Source organism: Salmo trutta, chromosome 7 (genome assembly GCF_901001165.1).
Source record: "Salmo trutta chromosome 7, fSalTru1.1, whole genome shotgun sequence".
NCBI lineage: Eukaryota > Metazoa > Chordata > Actinopteri > Salmoniformes > Salmonidae > Salmo > Salmo trutta.
The window spans coordinates 53,375,838-53,398,635 of NC_042963.1; the positions used below are offsets into that span (position 1 = coordinate 53,375,838).

Genomic DNA, 22,798 nt, shown 5'->3' on the forward strand with positions numbered 1-22,798 from the left:
ATTGCTATTTCTGACTTTCGTAACTAATCTACTTGGCTGCTAACTGTTTGTAATGTTTTGTGTGCTGAGCGCTGTCCTCAGATAATCGTATGGTTTGCTTTCGCCGTAAAGCCTTTTTGAAATTTGACACGGCGGCTGGATTAACAACAAGTTAAGCTTTATTTTGATTTATTGCACTTGTGATTTCATGAAAGTTAAATATTTATAGTAATTTAATTTGAATTTGGCGCTCTGCATTTTCACCGGAAGTTGTCGAGGTGGGACGCTGCAGGCTCCGCAACTGAGATAGGCATCAATGTCAAGGCTGTGGGTAACTGGTGAAAGGAGTCAGGCGCAGGAGAGCTGAGATACGTGGACAAGGTATTAACCAGTATAAACACAATACTATGGTGCTGGAAAAATACCGGTACCACGAAATAAACAGGCGTAAATACAAAACCCGGTAACAATATACCAGCCGTCAGATACAGCCTTAAAATAAAACAAACACGCACAAAAACATGGGGGAAACCAGAGGGTTAAATAATGAACATGGGGGAACCAGAGGGTTAAATAATGAACATGGGGGAAACCAGAGGGTTAAATAATGAACATGGGGGAAACCAGAGGGTTAAATAATGAACATGGGGGAAACCAGAGGGTTAAATAATGAACATGGGGAAACCAGAGGGTTAAATAATGAACATGTAATGGGGGAACCAGAGGGTTAAATAATGAACATGTAATGGGGGAACCAGAGGGTTAAATAATGAACATGTAATGGGGGAACCAGAGGGTTAAATAATGAACATGTAATGGGGGAACCAGAGGGTTAAATAATGAACATGTAATGGGGGAACCAGAGGGTTAAATAATGAACATGGGGGAAACCAGAGGGTTAAATAATGAACATGTAATGGGGGAACCAGAGGGTTAAATAATGAACATGTAATGGGGAAACCAGAGGGTTAAATAATGAACATGGGGGAAACCAGAGGGTTAAATAATGAACATGGGGGAAACCAGAGGGTTAAATAATGAACATGTAATGGGGGAACCAGAGGGTTAAATAATGAACATGTAATGGGGGAACCAGAGGGTTAAATAATGAACATGTAATGGGGGAATTGAAACCGGGTGTGTAAAAAACAAAGAGAAAACAAATGTAAAATGAAAAGTGGATCGGAAATGGCTAGAAGGCCGAACACCGCTCGATAAGGAGAGGGACCAACTCCGGCAGAAGTCGTGACAGTACAGCTCCAGCAGTGCGCCGACACCGGCCTCGGGAACGACCCGGAGGGTGAGGCGCAGGATGTGGATGAATGGAACAACAATGGGCCTCAGGATCTTGTCACGTTATCTCTGTACATTCAAATTTCCATCGATAAAATGCAATTGTGTTAACGTCCGTAGCTTATTCCTGCCCATACCATAACCCCACCGCCACCATGGGCACTCTGTTCACAACGTTGACATCAACAAACCGGACGTACTGACAATTTCTCTAAAACGATGTTGGAGGTGGCTTATGGTAGAGAAATTAACATTATCTATAATTATCTGGCAACAACTCTGGTGGACATTCCTGCAGTCAGCAAGCCAAATGCATGCTCCCTCAAAACGTGGCACATAGCCTACATATCAATGCATACACACAAAATATCTAGGTCAAGTAGGCGAGAGGCATTGTGCCGTGAGGTGTTGCTTTATCTGTTTTTTGAAACCAGGTTTGCTGTTTATTTGAACAATATGAGATGGAAGGGAGTCCCATGCAATAATGTCTCTATATAATACTGTACGCTCTCTTGAATTTGTTCTGGATTTGGGGACTATGAAAAGACCCCTGGTGGCATGTGTGATGGGATAAGTGTGTGTGTGTGTGTCAGAGCTGTGCGTAAGTTGACTATGCAAACAATTTGGATTTTTCAACACGTTTCTTCTAAAAAGAAGAAGTGATGCAGTCAGTCTCTCCTCAACTCTTAGCCAAGAGAGACTGGCATGCATAGTATTTATATTATCCCTCTGAGACGTGCCACTCTGTTCTGGGCCAGCTGCAGCTTAACTTAGCAGCACTTGACCACATGGCTGAACAATAATGAAGATAAGACAAAAGTAGAACCTGCAGGACTTGCGTGTGGTGTCAAAAAGCAGAACATTTCTTTATTACGGAGAGACCTCTCCACATCTTTACAACCATTATGTTGTGACCATGACAGTTTACAATTTTAAAACATGAAATAGTTTTTTTTATTTAACTAGGCAAATCAGTTACAATGACGGCCTAGGAACAGTGGGTTAACTGCCTTGTTCAGGGGCAGAACAACAGATTTTTACATTGTCAGGTCAGGGATTCGATCTAGCAACCTTTCGGTTACTGGCCCAACGCTCTAACCACTAGGCTACACAGCCTCCCCTCCACTCTAACCACTAGGCTACCTGCCGCCCCTCCACTCTAACCACTAGGCTACCTGCCTCCCCTCCACTCTAACCACTAGGCTACCTGCCTCCCCTCCACTCTAACCACTAGGCTACATGCCTCCCCTCCACTCTAACCACTAGGCTACCTGCCGCCCCTCCACTCTAACCACTAGGCTACCTGCCGCCCCTCCACTCTAACCACTAGGCTACATGCCGCCCCTCCACTCTAACCACTAGGCTACCTGCCTCCCCTCCACTCAACCACTAGGCTACCTGCCGCCCCTCCACTCTAACCACTAGGCTACCTGCCTCCCCTCCACTCTAACCACTAGGCTACCTGCCTCCCCTCCACTCTAACCACTAGGCTACCTGCCGCCCCTCCACTCTAACCACTAGGCTACATGCCTCCCCTCCACTCAACCACTAGGCTACCTGCCTCCCCTCCACTCTAACCACTAGGCTACCTGCCGCCCCTCCACTCTAACCACTAGGCTACCTGCCGCCCCTCCACTCTAACCACTAGGCTACCTGTCACTCCAATCTAAGGTAACACCAAGTAATTTAGTCTCCTCAACTTCTTCAACAGCCACACCATTCATTACCAAAGTCAGCTGAGGTCTAGAGATAAGGGAATGATTTGTACCAAATACAATGCTCTTAGTTGTGTTGTGGGACAAAACCGCACATTTCAGAGTGGCCTTTTATTGTGGCTTGTTACTGTCCCCAGCACAAGGTGCACCTGTGTAATCATCATGCGGTTTAATCATCTTCTTGATATGCCACACCTGTCAGGTGGATGGATTATCTTGGCAAAGGACAAATTCTCACTAACAGGGATGTAAACAAATTTGTGCCCAAAATTTGAGAGAAATAAGCTTTTTGTGCATTTCTGGGATTTTTTATTTCAGCTCATGAAATATGGGACCAACATTTACATGTTGCATTTATATTTTTGTTCAGTGTATAAAAGAAAGCTGCAGTGGAATGGGACCAAGCTGATTTTTTTGCAAGGCACTTAACAGCTCTTTTAAGGGAGGCCTCAAATTGATACAATGACGGTCGTCTATTTCTTCCCTAGTGATTCTGTATCCTAGAAAGCAAAAGACAACCTCTTGAAACTACAGTAGAGTACTTCATCCTGATAAGCTGACAGCCTCTTGAAACTACAGTAGAGTACTTCATCCTGATAAGCTGACAGCCTCTTGAAACTACAGTAGAGTACTTCATCCTGATAAGCTGACAGCCTCTTGAAACTACAGTAGAGTACTTCATCCTGATAAGCTGACAGCCTCTTGAAACTACAGTAGAGTACTTCATCCTGATAAGCTGACAGCCTCTTGAAACTACAGTACAGCACTCCATCCTGATGATAAGCCCCCTCCTTCAGCAGCACACACACACACAGCAATATGACAGAATAAATGCCAGACAGAGTATAGAGGCCATAGAGCGATATCAGTTAAAGAGTAGGTCAAACCTACTAAGACAGAGGGGGATGGGGGGGGGACAGCTGATAAATAGGACAGTCAGTCACACACAGCACCAGTGATGAATAGAGAGGACGCTCTCCGTCCAAACCTACAATTACTGTCAATCAAAACTAAAAATGTCTAATCCATTGCATCAATCGCTTATGCCATTTATATCAACTTACCTAAAGGGTCAGACCAGGGCAGCAGGATATATGAGAGAGAGAGAGAGAGACAGAGAGAGACAGAGAGAGACAGAGAGAGACAGAGAGAGACAGAGAGAGACAGAGAGAGACAGAGAGAGACAGGTTAATGGCAGGGCAACAATTGACCTCACAGTTTACACAGATGCCTCAGTCATATATCCCCCAGTCTATTCCTCCTCACAACTTTCAGTTGGGGAAATAGGCCACTTCTGATTGGCATGAGGATAGCAAAACCTTGTGCCAGGAACTGAAAGAGTGTAGCGAGTAATCCAACACTGCCCCTACCTGGTCTACAAACACAGGTACATCATATGTGGGATTTTAGACATGCGCTGCAGCAAACATCGGTAGTAATTGATTCATGCAGATAGATGTTGCTTTGCTGCCCTCTACTGGGTACCGCTCGTTATTACATTCAGAGTGAGTACTGCAGTATAGACCCCAATGTACAATATCACTCATATCTGGAGGGTTGTTCCACCTCAAAAAGCACAAGAAAGAGGATTTCGACACTCACCATCTCACATTGTTCTGAAATCGTTTCTGTTGTTACAAATGGATAAGATTAGCATTCCTGCAACATTATTTTGTTGAAATATAATTTAATCTCTTGAGAAATTAACCTAATTGATTGCCCAAAAATTGGCAATTTTAATTTCTAGAATTCATATAACATTAAATTAATATAGTACCTAACATCCAATATGGCCCAAACTTTTTCTAACAATGATTTAGACGAGGAATCCAAAGAAATTATCAAAAGCCGGAACCCACCACACGCCACACCAATCCCACCCCAACAACGAGTATATAGTATGACGAGTAGTATACTACGAGTAGTGTGAAGCTGCGGCTTAGAGTATTGTTTCTTCATCCTATGTAATGTATTCCTAGTGAATTGTATGTTTTTTTCCCCCTGTTCAGAAAATTCTGATTGAAGTTGTTGGGTTTATGTCCCATCCTACATCCTGATGTTACAGGGTTCTGACCAATACGATTGTGGTGTTCCTGCCCCCCCCCCCCCCCCCCCCCCATTGTTAAAGGGATAGTTCACCCAAATGACAGAATTACGTTTTGGTTTTCTTACCCTGTAAGCAGTCTATGGACCAGAGGGGTATCCTACGAAGCAGGTTTGAGGAGTTATTAGCAAGGTAACTTTAGTCAACTCGTGCCAGTTTAAAATCGGGATAACCGGTCATACGAAAGTGGCTCACCTTTTAGCTAGGTACATTTCCATGACAACACATCTTTTAGAACTAACCTGCTTAGTTAGTTCTAAAACTGAGTCACGAGTTTAGGACCAATTAAATCAGATTCCCTCCCTGTTGCAAAGATCGTGTCATCATCCCCCTTCATTTGGGGAAGAAAACTAAATAAATATTTTATTTATCAAAAATGTTTTTTTTGTGTTCAAATTAGTAATGTTAAAATATATCACATTACACATTTAGTAAGGACAGAATGCATTTTAAACTTCACGCACATAACACTTCTGTATAACTTAATGCAATTATTTGAATCGATAGTGTGGATTAAGGTGCTTGTGCATTTTATAAGCACAACATAACACACCAAAGTCGGCATTAACAATAAGTAATAAAATTAAGATTCTTCTTTCATTTTGATTTCGGCACAAATTAAAATGTGTCACTGACTTTCCCGTGGATTGATGTTTCAGCATTGTCTCAATGAAGAGGTCTGACTCTTCATATAGAACTGTTTGGAGGAAAAAGGGGGAAGCTTGCAAGCCGAAGAACACCATCCCAACCGTGAAGCACAGGGGTGGCATCATCATGTTGTGGGGGTGCTTTGCTGCAGGAGGGACTGCTGCACTTCACAAAATAGATGGCATCATGAGGCAGGAAATTTATGTGGATATATTGAAGCAACATCTCAAGACATCAGTCAGGAAGTTAAAGCTTGGTCGCAAATGGGTCTTCCAAATGGACAATGACCCCAAGCATACTTCCAAAGTTGTGGCAAAATGGCAACAAAGTCAAGGTATTGGAGTGGTCATCACAAAGCCCTGACCTCAATCCTATAGAACATTTGTGGGCAGAACTGAAAAGGCGTGTGCGAGCAAGGAGGCCTACAAACCTGACTCAGTTACACCAGCTCTGTCAGGAGGAATGGGCCAAAATTCACCCAACTTATTGTGAGAAGCTTGTGGAAGGCTACCTGAAACGTTTGACCCAAGTTAAACAATTTAAAGGCAATGCTACCAAATACTAATTGAGTGTATGTAAACTTCTGACCCACTGGGAATGTTATGAAAGAAATAAAAGCTGAAATAAATAATTCTCTACATTATTATTCTGACATTTCACATTCTTACAATAAAGTGGTGATCCTAACTGACCTAAAACATGGAATTTTTACTGGGATTAAATGTCAGGAATTTTGAAAAACTGAGTTTGAATGTATTTGGCTAAGGTGTATGTAAACTTCCGACTTCAACTGTGTATACTCGTTGTTGGGGTGGGTTTAGCGTGGGGGTTCGAGAATGGCTTTTGACCACTTCTTTGGATTCTCATGTCTAGCTCATTTTTTGAAAAAAAACTTTGGTCAAGTTCTCACATTCAACTGAGCTTACAATTGCAGAATTGACAACAGACTGCAAAATCTACAATACACGAAAAAAACACTTCAAACTCTAATTCAAGGAAGGAGCTTGGAATCCCCATTAGCTGATGCCTTAGCGACGAGTTGTTCTTGGAATTCAAGTGTAAACAACAAACCAGATCCCAGTAGTCAGTGTCACTGTAAGGAATGATGATCCTTAATAAACATCTGCCATCTGAGAAAAGTAATAAACCCCAGACATCTGAGGACAGCAGCTGGAACGCCGTGAAAACAGTCCTGCTTTTGGGACAGTAGCCAGGCACACACACACACACACACACACACACACACACACACACACACACACACACACACACACAGTGTTTCACACACCCACACTCTTCAACTGAGATCACTGTCTCCTCTGCTCTGCTTTCAGCTCAGTGCTCATGCATTATGAGAGAGAGAGAGAGAGAGAGAGAGAGAGAGAGATGTGATGCTCACTAATTACTGACAGAGCTCAGTGGAGAGGACACAACACTGTACAGCCGAGAAAGAGAGATACAAGACAGAGAGAGAGAGATACAAGACAGAGAGAGATACAACACAGAGAGAGAGAGAGAGAGAGAGAGAGAGAGATACAAGACAGAGAGAGAGAGAGAGAGAGATACAAGACAGAGAGATATACAAGACAGAGAGAGAGATATAAGACAGAGAGAGAGAGAGAGAGAGAGAGACAAGAGAGAGAGAGAGAGATGCAAGAGAGAGAGAAAGAGAGAGAGATACAAGAGAGAGAGAGAGAGAGAGATACAAGAGAGAGAGAGAGAGATACGAGAGAGAGAGAGAGAGAGATACAAGAGAGAGAGAGAGATACAAGAGAGAGATACAAGAGAGAGAGAGAGAGAGAGATACAAGACAGAGAGAGAGAGAGAGAGAGAGATACAAGACAGAGAGAGAGAGAGAGAGAGAGAGAGATACAAGAGAGAGAGATATATATATACAAGAAAAAAAACTTTTTCCCAAACACAGTGTGTCTAAACTCTAGTGTCCAAACATCCAGCGCAGCCTAGACCTTCTGTCTGAGGACCAACTAGGTTCACCCAGCACACCCTAGACCTTCTGTCTGAGGACCAACTAGGTTCACCCAGCACACCCTAGACCTTCTGTCTGAGGACCAACTAGGTTCACCCAGCACACCCTAGACCTTCTGTCTGAGGACCAACTAGGTTCACCCAGCCACATGATAATACACACAGGCACAAACCACCTGAGAACACAGCAGGAAAGGGTGACCACAGCACTCAAGGGAGTGATTGAAAAAGCTTCTTCTACTTTCCCAAATGCACAAGTGTTTATCTCCACCCTGCTACCACGAAAATACTTCCACCCTGCTACCATACAGCGGGTAAACGCAAGTATTTCCTGTGACTGTGCCTCAAAACGAAATGCTTTCCTGGCCCACCACTCCACCCTGGACTTGAACAGCCTCTATGACCAGGTCCACCTATACAAGGCAGCAGTGCCCACCTTCGCCAGGATCCTAAAGGACATCGCCCTCAAACACAGCCCCAACACTTCACACAGGAGCAGATCAATAGACACCCCGCCTCAACATGGAAGTCACCACTGTGGGGATGGTATTCTCGGGGTGATGAGAGATGTTGGGTTTGAGCCAGACATAGCGTTTTCCTTGATGGCCAAAAAGCAACATTTTAGTCTCATCTGACCAGAGTACCTTCTTCTATATGTTTGGGGAGTCTCCCACATGCCTTTTGGGGAAGACCAAATGTGTTTGTTTATTTTTTTAATTAACCAATGGCTGTTTTTTCTGGCCACTCTTCTGTAAAGCCTAGCTCTGTGGAGTGTATGGCTTAAAGTGGTCCTATGGACAGATAGTCCAATCTCCGCTGTGGAGCTTTGCAGCTCCTTCAGGGTTGTCTTTGGTCTCTTTGTTGCCTCTCTGATTAATGCCCTCCTTGCCTGGTCCGTGAGTTTTTGGTGGGCGGCCCTCTCTTGGCAGGTTTGTTGTGGTGCCATATTCTTTCCCTTTTTTAATAATGGATTTAATGGTGCTCTGTGGGATGTTCAAAGTTTCTGATATTTTTTATAACCCAACCCTGATCTGTACTTCTCCACAACTTTGTCCCTGACCTGTTTGGAGAGCTCTTTGGTCTTCATGGTGCCGCTTGGTGGTGCCTCCTTGCTTGGTGGTGTTGCAGACTCTGAGGCCTTTCAGAACAGGTGTGTATATACTGAGATCATTTGACAAATCATTTGACACTTAAATAAAGTCCACCTGTGTGCAATCTAACTAATTATGTGACTTCTGAAGGTAATTGGTTGCACCAGATCTTATTTAGGGGCTTCATAGCGAAGGGGGTGAATACATATGCACCCACCACTTTTCCTTTTTTTTTTTAAACAACAAATTTTTTTCATTTCGCTTCACCAATTTTGACTTTTTTGTGTGTGTCCATTACATCAAATCCAAATAAAATAACAGGTTGTAATGCAACAAAATAGGACAAACGCCAAGGGGGATGAATACTTTTACAAGTCACTGTACGTTTCATGATTAACGACTCATGGTGTAATTGTAACAACATACAAGAACTCAAGTCCTTTTGTTCACCTGACCTAGAATTCCTCACAATTATATGCCGACCTCATTATCTCCCAAGAGAACTCTCCTTGGTTATTGTCACAGCCGTGTACATCCCCTCGCAAGCGGATACCAAGACGGCCATCATGGAACTTCGCTGGACTTTATGCAAACTGGAAACCATATATCCTGAAGATGCATTAATTGTAGTACACGAGCGAGAAACACACTTGACCACTGCTACTCTAACTTCCGCGATGCATACAAGGCCCTCCCCCGCCCTCCTTTTTGCGAATCTGACCACAGAAAACAGGAAGCGCCCGTGCTTAAGTCCAACGCTGGTCTGACCAACTGGATTCCACGCTTCAAGATTGCTTTGATCACATGGACTGGGATATGTTCCGGGTAGCCTCAGACAATACGCTGACTTTGTGAGCGAGTTTACAAGGAAGTGTACAGGATATGTTGTAGCCACTGTGACTATTAAAACCTTCCCTAACCAGAAACCGTGGATTGATGGCAGTATTAGTGCAAAACTGAACGCATGTACCACTGCATTTAATCACGGAAAGGCGACTGGAAAAATGGCCGAATACAGTGTAGTTATTCCCTCCGTAAGGCAATCAAACAAGCAAAGCGTCAGTATAGAGACAAAGTGGAGTCGCAATTCAACGGCTCAAACACGAGACGTATGTGGCAGGGTCTACAGTCAATCACGGATTACAAAAAGAAAACGAGCCCTGTCGAGGACATCGACGTCTTGCTCCCAGACAAATTAACAACTTCTTACGCGCTATGAAGACAATACAGTGCCACCAACGCGGCCCGCTACCAAAGACTGTGGGCTTTCCTCCGTGGCCGACGTGAGTAAAACATTTAAAACGTGTTAACGCTCTCGCATTACTCATCTCATATGTATATACTGTATCCTTCACTATCTATTCTTTACTATCTATTGCATCTTAGCCACTCTGTCACTGCTCATCCACATATTTTATACTTATATATTCTCATCCCATTCCTTTACTAGATTGTGTGTATTAGGTTTAATTGTGGAATGTGTTAGATATTAGGTTTTGTTGTGGAATTTGTTAGATATTAGGTTTTGTTGTGGAATTGTTAGATATTACCTGTTAGATACTGCTGCACTGTCGGATCTAGAAGCATTTCACTACACTCACAATAACATCTGATAACCATGTGTATGTGACCAATAACATTTGATTTGGATTTAGAAAAAGGAAGACAAAAAGACAGACACTCCTCTTTGTGTAGCCATGTGGTCACTGCACTACACGGGAGCTTGAGAGAGCGACACAGTTTTTCCTCTACTGTGAGAAATACTCCCAAATACTCCCAAATACTCCCAAATAAGATAATATTTTTTCAAGAAAATATCTCAATCAATTCCCTACTTCTGTGCGTTTACTAATAACATACATCTGGGAATTATTCTGGGTCAGGGAGAAACCGTAAATATTACTGAAGAAAATATCTCAATCAATTCCCTACTTCTGTGCGTTTACTAATAACATACATCTTGGGAATTATTCTGGGTCAGGGAGAAACCGTAAATATTACTGCCAGATATGTATATGATTGCCATAGCCACACTGTGCAGTATTGATGGTGGGGAACTATACAGTTACATATCGGGATATTATTTTTGACGATATATCGTATGGTATCGTTTTGACAATATAATTTTTGCACTAGTTGGCTGTAGGTGTACCAAAAGTAGTATTTTTCCTTCATAGCTTGCTCTCCATCTTCTTTTTAAATAGGGAGCCATTTTGTTTTCAGCACATTTATTTCCTTGACTGATCAAAACTCGTTGTTTTCTCATGGCTCTGTCTTGTCCCTCTGCAGCAGACGTATGGTGAGCAATGTGTTTGAACATCGAACCGCAATAAATATAGAATCGTGAAAATCGCAATACAAATCGCAATACATAAGTAGTGTGATAACATCGTGAATTCCCTGGCAATTCCCAGCCCTACTGTGCAGTCAGAGTTGTAGGCGTAATAGGCTAGGCCTTCCCCTACCTACACAGTAACAGAGCAAACAGTCAAACAAGAGTGGCTCTCTAAATAGGAGCCAAATCAATTGGAGAATGAATTAAGCACTTCCCTCTGAGGATGGTGGTAGCACACACGGCAGGCCCAATCACGGACTGCACTCCACATTAGTGTTACACGGCGTACCAAACATCTTTTGATACTAGATCATGAACAACGGGTCGGCACAGGAATTGTTGTTACTTTCGATACTTCTGTCAACTGTGTCTCACGTCATATATGGATTGAGAGGATCGAGTCGGTCTAGTAATTTATCTGAATCTTTTCAAGGGGGCCGTAGCTAGCCAGGCCGCATGAAGCTGACAAAGCGCAAGCCACTTTTGAGAAGAAAGCAAGTAGAAAGAGAAAACGCTGACAGCATGACTTCTTCAAACGAAAGCATCATACAAGCTGACAAAACTGTCTGCAGAATCAAACTATGGGAATACTTTGATTACAGAGCAGAAGATGAGGGCCAGCACCACCAAAACATCTAAGCAGGTGTTACAAAGCAGTGTAAGGGAGATTTAGTTCAAAAACTACATAAAAAACTATACTAAACATGATACTTGCAATGTAACGTTGTCGTTATTCTACAGAATTTGAATTATTTTTTTGTGACATGACATTCATTTTTATTTATTTATTTCACCTTTATTTAACCAGGTAGGCTAGTTGAGAACAAGTTCTCATTTACAATTGCAGCCTGGCCAAGATGAAGCAAAGCAGTGCGACACAAACAACAACAGAGTTACACATGGAATAAACAAAACATACAGTCAATAATACAATATAAAAAGGCTATATACAGTGAGTGCAAATGAGGTAGGATAAGGGAGGTAAGGCAATAAATAGGCCATAGTAGCGAAGTAATTACAATTTAGCAAATTAAAACTGGAGTGATAGATGTACAGATGATGATGTGCAAGTAGAAATGCTGGTGTGCAAAAGAGCAAAAAAGTAAATAAAAACCATATGGGGATGAGGTAGGTAGTTGGATGGGCTATTTACAGATGGGCTATGTTCAGCTGCAGCGATCGGTTAGCTGCTCAGATAGCTGATGTTTAAAGATACTGAGAAAGATATAAGTCTTCAACTTCAGCGATTTATGCAATTCATTCCAGTCATTGGCAACAGAGATCTGTAAGGAAAGGTGGCCAAAGAAAGTGTTGGCTTTGGGGATTACCGGTGAGATATACCTGCTGGAACGTGTGCTACGGGTGGGTGTTGTTGTCGTGACCAGTGAGCTGAGATAAGGCGGAGCTTTACCCAGCAAAGACTTATAGATGACCTGGAGCCAGTGGGTCTGGCAACGAATATGTAGCGAAGGCCAGCCGACGAGAGCATATAGGTCGCAGTGGTGGGTGGTATATGAGGCTTTGGTGACAAAACGGATGGCACTGTGATAGACTGCATCCAGTTTGCTGAGTAGAGTTTTGGAGGCTATTTTGTAAATGACATCGCCGAAGTTGAGGATCGGTAGGATAGTCAGTTTTACAGTGAGGGAAAAAAGTATTTGATCCCCTGCTGATTTTGGACGTTTGCCCACTTACAAAGAAATTATCAGTCTAAGATTTTAATGGTAGGTTTATTTGAACAGAATAACAACAAAAAAATCCAGAAAAACGCATGTTAAAAATGTTATAAAATGATTTGCATTTTAATGAGGGAAATAAGTATTTGACCCCTCTGCAAAACATGACTTAGTACTTGGTGGCAAAACCCTTGTTGGCAATCACAGAGGTCAGACGTTTCTTGTAGTTGGCCACCAGGTTTGCACACATCTCAGGAGGGATTTTGTCCCACTCCTCTTTGCAGATCTTCTCCAAGTCATTAAGGTTTCGAGGCTGACGTTTGGCAACTCGAACCTTCAGCTCCCTCCACAGATTTTCTATGGGATTAAGGTCTGGAGACTGGCTAGGCCACTCCAGAACCTTAATGTGCTTCTTCTTGAGCCACTCCTTTGTTGCCTTGGCTGTGTGTTTTGGGTAATCGTCATGCTGGAATACCCATCCACGACCCATTTTCAATGCCCTGGCTGAGGGAGGGAGGTTCTCACCCAAGATTTGACGGTACATGGCCCCGTCCATCGTCCCTTTGATGCGGTGAAGTTGTCCTGTCCCCTTAGCAGAAAAACACCCCAAAAAAAGCATAATGTTTCCATGTTTAACGGTGGGGATGGTGTTCTTGTGGTCATAGGCAGCATTCCTCCTCCTCCAAACACAGCGAGTTGAGTTGATGCCAAAGAGCTCCATTTTGGCCTCATCTGACCACAACACCTTCACCCAGTTGTCCTTTGAATCATTCAGATGTTCATTGGCAAACTTCAGACAAGCGTGTTTATGTGCTTTCTTGAGCAGGGGGACCTTGCAGGCGCTGCAGGATTTCAGTCCTTCACGGCGTAGTGTGTTACCAATTGTTTTCTTGGTGACTATGGTCCCAGCTGCCTTGAGATCATTGACAAGATCCTCCCGTGTAGTTCTGGGCTGATTCCTCACCGTTCTCATGATCATTGCAACTCCACGAGGTGATATCTTGCATGGAGCCCCAGGCCGAGTTGAGATTGACAGTTCTTTTGTGTTTCTTCCATTTGCGAATAATCGCACCAACTGTTGTCACCTTCTCACCAAGCTGCTTGGCGATGGTCTTGTAGCCCATTCCAGCCTTGTGTAGGTCTACAATCTTGTCCCTGACATCCTTGGAGAGCTCTTTGGTCTTGGCCATGGTGGAGAGTTTGGAATCTGATTGATTGCTTCTGTGGACAGGTGTCTTTTATACAGGTAACAAGCTGAGATTAGGAGCACTCCCTTTAAGAGTGTGCTCCTAATCTCAGCTCGTTACCTGTATAAAAGACACCTGGGAGCCAGAAATCTTTCTGATTGAGAGGGGGTCAAATACTTATTTCCCTCATTAAAATGCAAATCAATTTATAACATTTTTGACATGCGTTTTTCTGTATTTTTTTGTTGTTATTCTGTCTCTCACTGTTCAAATAAACCTACCATTAAAATTATAGACTGATCATTTCTTTGTCAGTGGGCAAATGTACAAAATCAGCAGGGGATCAAATACCTTTTTCCCCCACTGTACGAGGGTATGTTTGGCGGCGTGAGTGAAGGAGGCTTTGTTGCGAAATAGGAAGCCGATTATAGATTTAATTTTGGATTGGAGATGTTTAATATGAGTCTGGAAGGAGAGTTTACAGTCTAGCCAGACACCTAGGTATTTGAAATAAAATATCCCAGACATTCTCCATACGCACAAAAAGCTTATTTATTTCAAATTTTGTGCACAAATGCATTTCCATCCCTGTTAGTGAGCATTTCTCCTTTGCCAAGATAATCCATCCACGTGACAGGTGTGGCATATCAAGAAGCTGATTAAACAGCAGTATCATTACACAGGTGCACCTTGTGCTGGGGGCAATAAAAGGGCACTCTAAAATGTGCAGTTTTGTCACACAACACAATGCCACAGAGGTCTCAAGTTTTGAGGGAGTGTGTAATTGTCATGCTGACTTCAGGAATGTTGAACAGGGCTGTTGCCAGAGAACTGAATGTTCATTTCTCGACCAAAAACCACCTCCAACGTCGTTTTAGAGAATGGGGCAGTACATCCAACTGGCCACCAACCGCAGACCACGTGTTACCACGCCAGACCTCCACATCCGGAATAGGGGGCTGCTGAGTATTTATGCCTGTAACAATGCCCTTTTGTGGGAAAAACAAATTCTGATTGGCTGGGCCTGGCTCCCCAGTGGGTGGACCTGGCCACCAAGTGGGTGGGTCTATGCCCTCCCTGGCCCACCCTTGGCTGCAGCCCTGCCCAGTCATGTGAAATCCATCAATTAGGGCGTAATGAATTTATATGAATTGACTGATTTCCTTTTATGAACTGTAACTCAATAAAATCTTTGAAATTGTTGCATGTTGCATTTATGGTTTTGTTCAGTATAGAAGCTTCAGAAATTAGCTTCCAAGTGTTTTAGAACTAAGCTATTCATTTAATACAGAGAATTATTTAGCTGTTATGAATAGGGAAGCAGGTAACCTAGTGGTTAGAGCGTTGGGCCAATAACCGAACTAGATCAAATCCCCGAGCTGATAGAAATCTATCGTTCTGCCCCTGAACAAGGCAGTTAACCCACTGTTCCCCGGTAGGCCATCATTATAAATAAGAATTTGCTCTTAACTGACTTGCCTAGTTAAATAAAGGTTAAATAAATAATGAATTATAGGTCTAATGAATGTTATTTGACCAAATATTATAGCCATAGATGAGAAAATGAACTATGATATGTATCAAATTACATTTTAAAACAGTTGAGATATAAATTGTAAAATGATATTGCCTGCTCTGAGTCTCTGCTCTGGTTTGGCATAAGGAAAATTGAAGGTATTCTTCTGTTATTTAATATGGTGTTTTATCTTTTGGAAGACATTAAATATAGAATAGAAGATAGAAAGCCCAGCGGTTATTCTATGACTTTAGCTAATAAGCTTTCTTGTTGCTGTGGTATCATTTTGGTATCGAATATTATGATACTAAATCGGTTATCGAAGTCCAAAATCTGGTATCGTGACAATACTGCTCAACATACCAAACCGACCCAATCACTGACTGCATTCCACATACCAAACAGTGCTAGATTGACTCATTGTTCCCCCCGGTAGCTACTGCTTAAAAAAGATTGACTGTATAGTGGCTTGAGATGACAATACAGACCGTAGAATTAGGAATTAGAATACAATAAAATGGTAATTTAATAGGATCTCTATGATTCAGACCCACTTAGGCCTACTCCAGCCGAGCATAGGAATTCAGATCAAGACGTGAGCTTTAAGTGCTTCATTAAAATAATATGTTACCAAGAAGCCTGTCCTTTTGACAGAAGAGACATGCCAGGGCAGGCAGGCAGGCACCTTGACACGTAAGGCACTCTATTCCCCACAGAAGACACTCAATTTGAAAAACCCATAAAACTACACTATTGCCATTCTAATTGATTGTAATATCTTCCTGTTTGTATGAATGAATAGGTTTCTCATGATGTCAGCCTTCACCATGTTGTGGGCAAAGCCTTTCGTCACCCAGCTATGGGTGTTGCCTGCAGCAACCATTAGTCAACCAATACAGTGATCTGTTGACGCAGTGGGCGCACCCTACCACACTACCAGTCAGAAGTTTGGACACACCGACTCATTCAAGGGTTTTTCTTTATGTTTACTATTTTCTAATACTGTAGAATAATAGCGAAGACATCAAACCTATGAAACAACACATAAGAAGTAGTGTCGTAACCAAAAGAAAAGTGGTAAACAAATCAAAATATATTTTATTATTTGAGATTCTTCAAAGTAGCAACCCTATGACTTAAAGAGAGCTTTGCACACTCTTGGCCAATGGTTGTTCACTGGATCTGATTTAGTATCTGATAACTAACGTAGGCTATTAGCCGAGTGTATTAACTTCCTTTAAAACCGCTGATGGGAACCGCTTTTTTAGGCTATCCTATCAAAATATTGCAATACTTGCCTCACTAAAATAATCTGCACATCACAACTATCATATTGCACAAGTACAACAAATCCAACTAATCCCCCCCACCATTCAGACAGATGTGCTTCATGGATTCATCTCTATGAAGAGACAATATTTCACAAACCCCAACCACATAACGTGCAGCTAATTACATTCCCACAAATACCCCAAACTGTCCAAACACATTTCCCTTGGAACAAAGTGAGTGAGTCAGTCTGGGAACGGTGTGTTAGAGTGATTATGGTTGATTGTCATGAACATGATTAATATGAGCCTATTTCTAGGGTTAGACAAATGATTGCTAAGAGAATTAAACACAGAACATGTACAGTGCATTCAGAAAGTATTCAGACAACTTGACTTTTTCCACATTTTGTTACGTTACATACAGCCTTATTCTAAAATGGATTAAATCATTTTTCCTCCTTCAATCTACACACCCCTTAATGACAAAGCAAAAACTGGATTTTAGATTTTTTTTTGGGGGGGGGGGGGTATGCAGACCCTTTATTTACATAAATATTCAGACTCTTTACTCAGTACTTTGTTGAAGCACCTTTGGCAGGGATTACAGCCTCGACTCTTCTTGGGTATGATGCTACAAGCTTAGCACAGCTGTATTTGAATTTTCTTCTATTCTTCTCTGCAGATCCTCTCAAGCTGTCAGGTTAGACAGGGAGCGTCACTGCACAGCTATTTTCAGGTCTCTCCAGAAATGTCGATCGGGTTCAAGTCAGGGCTCTGGCTGGGCCACTCAAGGATATTCAGAGACTCGTCCGAAGCCACTCCTGCATTGTCTTGGCTGTGTGCTTAGGGTCGTTGTACTGTTGGAAGGTGAACCTTCACCCCAGTGTGAGGTCCTGAGCACACTGGAGCAAGTTTTCATCAACGATCTCTCTGTAAATTTGCTCCGTTCATCTTTCCCTCGATCCTGACTAGTCTCCCAGTCCCTGAAGCTGAAAAACACCCCCACAGCATGGTGCTGCCACCACCACCATGCTTCACCGTAGGGATGGTGCCAGGTTTTCTACAGACGTGACGCTAGACATTCAGGCCAAAGAGCTCAATCAGTTTCATCAGACCAGAGAATCTTGTTTCTCATGGTCTGAGAGTCCTTTAGGTGCCTTTTGGCAAAACACAAAATAGGCTGTCATGTGCCTTTTACTGAGGAGTGGCTTTCGTCTGGCCACTCTACCATAAAGGCCAGATTGGTGGAGTGCTGCAGAGATGGTTGTCCTTCTGGAAGGTTCTTCCATCTCCACAGAGGAACTTTGGAGCTCTGTCAGTGACCATCGGGTTCTTGGTCACCTCCCTGACCAATACCCTTCTCCCTCGATTGCTCAGTTTGGCCGGGAGGCCAGCTCTAGGAAGAGTCTTGGTGGTTCCAAACTCCTTAACCTCATGGCTTGGTTTTTGCTCTGACATGCACTGTCAACTGTGGGACCTTATATAGACAGGTGTGTGCCTTTCCAAATCATGTCCAATCAATTGAATTTATCACAGGTGGACTCCAATCAAGTTGTAGAAACATCTCAAGGATGATCAATGGAAACAGGATGCATCTGAGCTCAATTTCGAGTCTCATAGCAAAGGGTATGAATACTTATGTAAATAATATATTTCCGGTATTTATCTTTAATATGTTAGCAACCTTTCGGATACTGGCCCAACGCTCTAAACACCTGCCGCACCAATGGGGTATTGTATGTAGATTGATGAGGACAACATGTACTTTCATCCATTTTACAATAAGTGAAGGGGTCTGAATACTTTCCAAATGCACTGTCTGTGTGCCTCTGCATTCAAATATGTGTGTGTGTGTGTGTGTGTGTGTGTGTGTGTGTGTGTAGGTCTGGTGGAGGTGGTTCCAGAGGCAGTGACCCTGGGTAAGATCCAGCAGGAGTGGGGTCTGGGTGGGGCGCTGAGAGAGGACACCCTGGAGAAATGGTTCCACGTGGAACAAGACTGAGGAGGATTATGAGGAGGTGAACATACATGTATACTGCATGTACTAGTCTAGTGTTTAGGAAGTGTATCTTGGTTAGCAGCTTGTGCCAAACCTTTGACCTTGCAGTTGTGGGGTCAGAGACAGTAAATATAACATAATGTAACTGGTTTAAACTAAGATTCAGTAGATTTCCTCTGGATTTGGACTCTATACTCCACATTCCTTTGAAAATAAAATTAAACAGTAGATTATTGGACAAAAAAGTGACTATGTTTTGCACAAAACTAAAAACCTGTTTTTGCTTTGTGGGGGTGTTGTGTGTAGAATGATGAGGAACATGTTTTATTAAATCCATTTAAGGCTGTAACGTAACAGAATGTGGAAAAGGTCAAGGGGTCTGAAAACTTTCCAAATGCACTGTATTGTACTACTGTTGATACTGGTGTACCATCCCTGCAGGCTCCGCAACTGAGTTAGACGTCAATCAAGACATGTGACGTAAAAAACTATGTTTCAGCAACTGCTGATATAAAAAAAAAGTATTGGTCGACCAACAGCCTATCGACCAAACAATAGACCAGTCCACTAAATGGGGTCAGCCCTACTGGTAAGGATGCAGGCCATGGAAGAACTGGGACATTTTCAGCTTCCAGGAATTCTGTACAAATCCTTGAGACATGGGGCCATGCATTATCATCCTGAAACATGAGGTGATGGAGGTGGATGAATGGAACAACAACAAAGAATTCAAAAAAAATGTTTTGCTTTGTCATTATGGGGTATTGTGATGTCTTTATGGGGTATTGTGATGTCATTATGGAGTATTGTGTATAGATTGATGAGGAAAAACAATGTAATCAATTTTAGAATAAGGCTGTAATGTAACAAAATGTGGAAAAGGTCAAGGGGTCTGAATACTTTCCGAATGCACTGTATTGTACTAGATGACTCCCCTCTCTCTCTCTCTCTCTCTCCCTAGAAGAGTGTAACCCAGCAGTCCATTACAGCCTAATTACTGCCCTGGTAACACCTCTGGAGTCCAGCCAACAAACAAACTGGTCCAACCTGTTCATTGGGCCAATGTTTAACGCTGGGTTCCCCAATTTCATTATTGGTCTTAATAGACTGTAAAAACACCAGGAAATCATCTCCAAGTGATTTTAATGAAAGAAATCTGTTCCAAAGAATAATAGAGAGACACGTGATCGTATACAAATTGAAAGCCAGGTTTGAAATGATTATGTTGGGGCTACTTGCAGTCATTTTGCAGTCTACAAATTATTTGTAATATAGCATAGAGAGAGACTTACATGAGCAATTAGGGTAAAGTGCCTTGCTCAAGGGCATATCTAAACTCAGCAAAAAAAGAAATGTCCCTTTTCAGGACCCTGTCTTTCAAAGATAATTCGTAAAAATCAGAATAACTTCACAGATCTTCATTCTAAAAGGTTTAAACACTGTTTCCCATGCTTGTTCAATGAACCATAAACAATTAATGAACATGCACCTGTGGAACGGTCGTTAAGACACTAACAGCTTACAGACGGTAGGCAATTAAGGTCACAGTTATGAAAACTTAGGACACTAAAGAGGCCTTTCTACTGACTGAAAAACACCAAAAGAATGATGCCCAGGGTCCCTGCTCATCTGCGTGAACGTGCCTTAGGCATGCTGCAAGGAGGCATGAGGACTGCAGATGTGGCCAGTACGTGAGACGTCTAAGACAGCGCTACAGGGAGACAGGACGGACAGCTGATCGTCCTCGCAGTGGCAGACCACGTGTAACAACACCTGCACAGGATCTGAACATCCGAACATCACACCTGCGGGACAGGTACAGGATGACAACAACAACTGCCCGAGTTACACCAGGAACACACAATCCCTCCATCAGTGCTCAGACTGTCCGCAATAGGCTGAGAGAGGCTGGACTGAGGGCTTGTAGACCTGTTGTAAGGCAGGTCCTCACCAGACATCACCGGCTACAACGTCGCATATGGGCACAAACCCACCGTCGCTGGACCAGACAGGACTGGCAAAAAGTGCTCTTCACTGACGAGCCGCGGTTTTGTCTCACCAGGGGTGATGGTCGGATTCGCGTTTATCGTCGAAGGAATAAGTGTTACACCGAGGCCTGTACTCTGGAGGGGGATCGATTTGGAGGTGGAGGGTCCGTCATGGTCTGGGGCGGTGTGTCACAGCATCATCAGACTGAGCTTGTTGTCATTGCAGGCAATCTCAACGCTGTGCGTTACAGGGAAGACATCCTCCTCCCTCATGTGGTACCCTTCCTGCAGGCTCATCCTGACATGACCCTCCAGCATGACAATGCCACCAGCCATACTGCTCGTTATGTGCGTGATTTCCTGCAAGACAGGAACGTCAGTGTTCTACCATGGCCAGCGAAGAGCCCAGATCTCAATCCCACGTCTGGGACCTGTTGGATCGGAGGGTGAGGGCTAGGGCCATTTGCCCCAGAAATGTCCGGGAACTTGCAGGTGCCTTGGTGGAAGAATGGGGTAACATCGCACAGCAAGAACTGGCAAATCTGGTGCAGTCCATGAGGAGGAGCTGCACTGCAGTAGTTAATGCAGCTGGTGGCCACACCAGATACTGACTGTTACTTTTGATTTTGACCCCCCCCCCCTTTGTTCAGGGACACATTATTCAATTTCTGTTTGTCATGTCTGTGGAACTTGTTCAGTTTATGACTCAGTTGTTGAATCTTGTTATGTTCATACAAATATTTACACATGTTAAGTTTTCCTGAAAATAAACCCAGTTGACAGTGAGAGGACGTTTAGCTTACATATTTTTCACCTAACTGGCTCGGGGATTCGAACCAGTGACTTTTCAGTTACAGGCCCCACAGTTCTTAACCACTAGGTTACCTGCCGACCCTGCCGGTTCCAGCCCCCCGACCATCCGCTCGAGAAAATGTTTAAAAAGAAACCGGCCCGCAGCTGAATCTAGTTGATGATCCCTGGTTTAAAGTAATGGTATGACACACACACAAACAGACACTATTCTGTAAGTGGCTTCCCCGCTGAATTGTGAACATTTCCTTGAAAGGAAACACTGAAAGATGAATAGCAAATAAATCATACTGTTATTGAGTCTCTGTGGATGGAGGCAAAGAGCCTGGAGGCAAACACATGCAGACTTAAATACACAACTATTTGTAACCGATTCAACAACAAGCTTTGTAACGCATGGTATTACAGAGAGGTAAAGTACTAATATACAACCATGACAATATGGATAATACTGAGTTCAATTATGGCCAGGGACCTCACGATATATTCTCACGATACTTAGGTTCCATTACGATTTGTACTGCGATTCTCACGATTCTATATGTATTGTGATTCTCACGATTCTATATATCTCTCTGGTCACCCCCAAATCCAATTCCTCCTTTGGTCGTCTCTCCTTCCAGTTCTCTGCTGCCAATGACTGGAACGAACTACAAAAATCTCTGAAACTGGAAACACTTATCTCCCTCACTAGCTTTAAGCACCAGCTGTCAGAGCAGCTCACAGATCACTGTACATAGCCCATCTATAATTTAGCCCAAACAACTACCTCTTCCCCTACTGTATTTATTTATTTTGCTCCTTTGCACCCCATTATTTCTATTTCTACTTTGCACTTTCTTCTACTACAAATCTACCATTCCAGTGTTTTACTTGCTATATTGTATTTACTTTGCCACCATGGACTTTTTTGCCTTTACCTCCCTTATCTCACCTCATTTGCTCACTTTGTATATAGACTTATGTTTCTACTGTATTATTGACTGTATGTTTGTTTTACTCCATGTGTAACTCTGTGTTGTTGTATGTGTCTAACTGCTTTGCTTTATCTTGGCCAGGTCACAGTTGTAGATGAGAACTTGTTCTCAACTTGCCTACCTGGTTAAATAAAGGTGAAATAAAATAAAAATAAGTATTGTGATTCTCACGATCCTATATGTACTGTGATTCAATACTGTGATTTTTTATTGCGGTTCGATG

The 22,798-nt window shown here is 42.8% G+C and overlaps 1 protein-coding gene across 5 annotated transcripts in view; it reads right to left on the reverse strand.

Annotated features, from left to right (window-relative positions):
• Positions 1-22,798, reverse strand: part of LOC115197681 (pleckstrin homology domain-containing family A member 5) — a 228,541-nt gene that overhangs the window by 171,918 nt on the left and 33,825 nt on the right. The window contains exon 4 of one of the 5 annotated variants that reach the window (XM_029759431.1): positions 3,343-4,051. The exons of the other annotated variants lie outside the window; for them this stretch is intronic. Within the exon in view, the coding sequence (XP_029615291.1) occupies positions 4,048-4,051 (4 nt within the window). The 3' untranslated portion in view covers positions 3,343-4,047. Of the gene's footprint in view, positions 1-3,342; positions 4,052-22,798 lie in introns of those variants that run through there. 5 annotated transcript variants of the gene reach the window in all.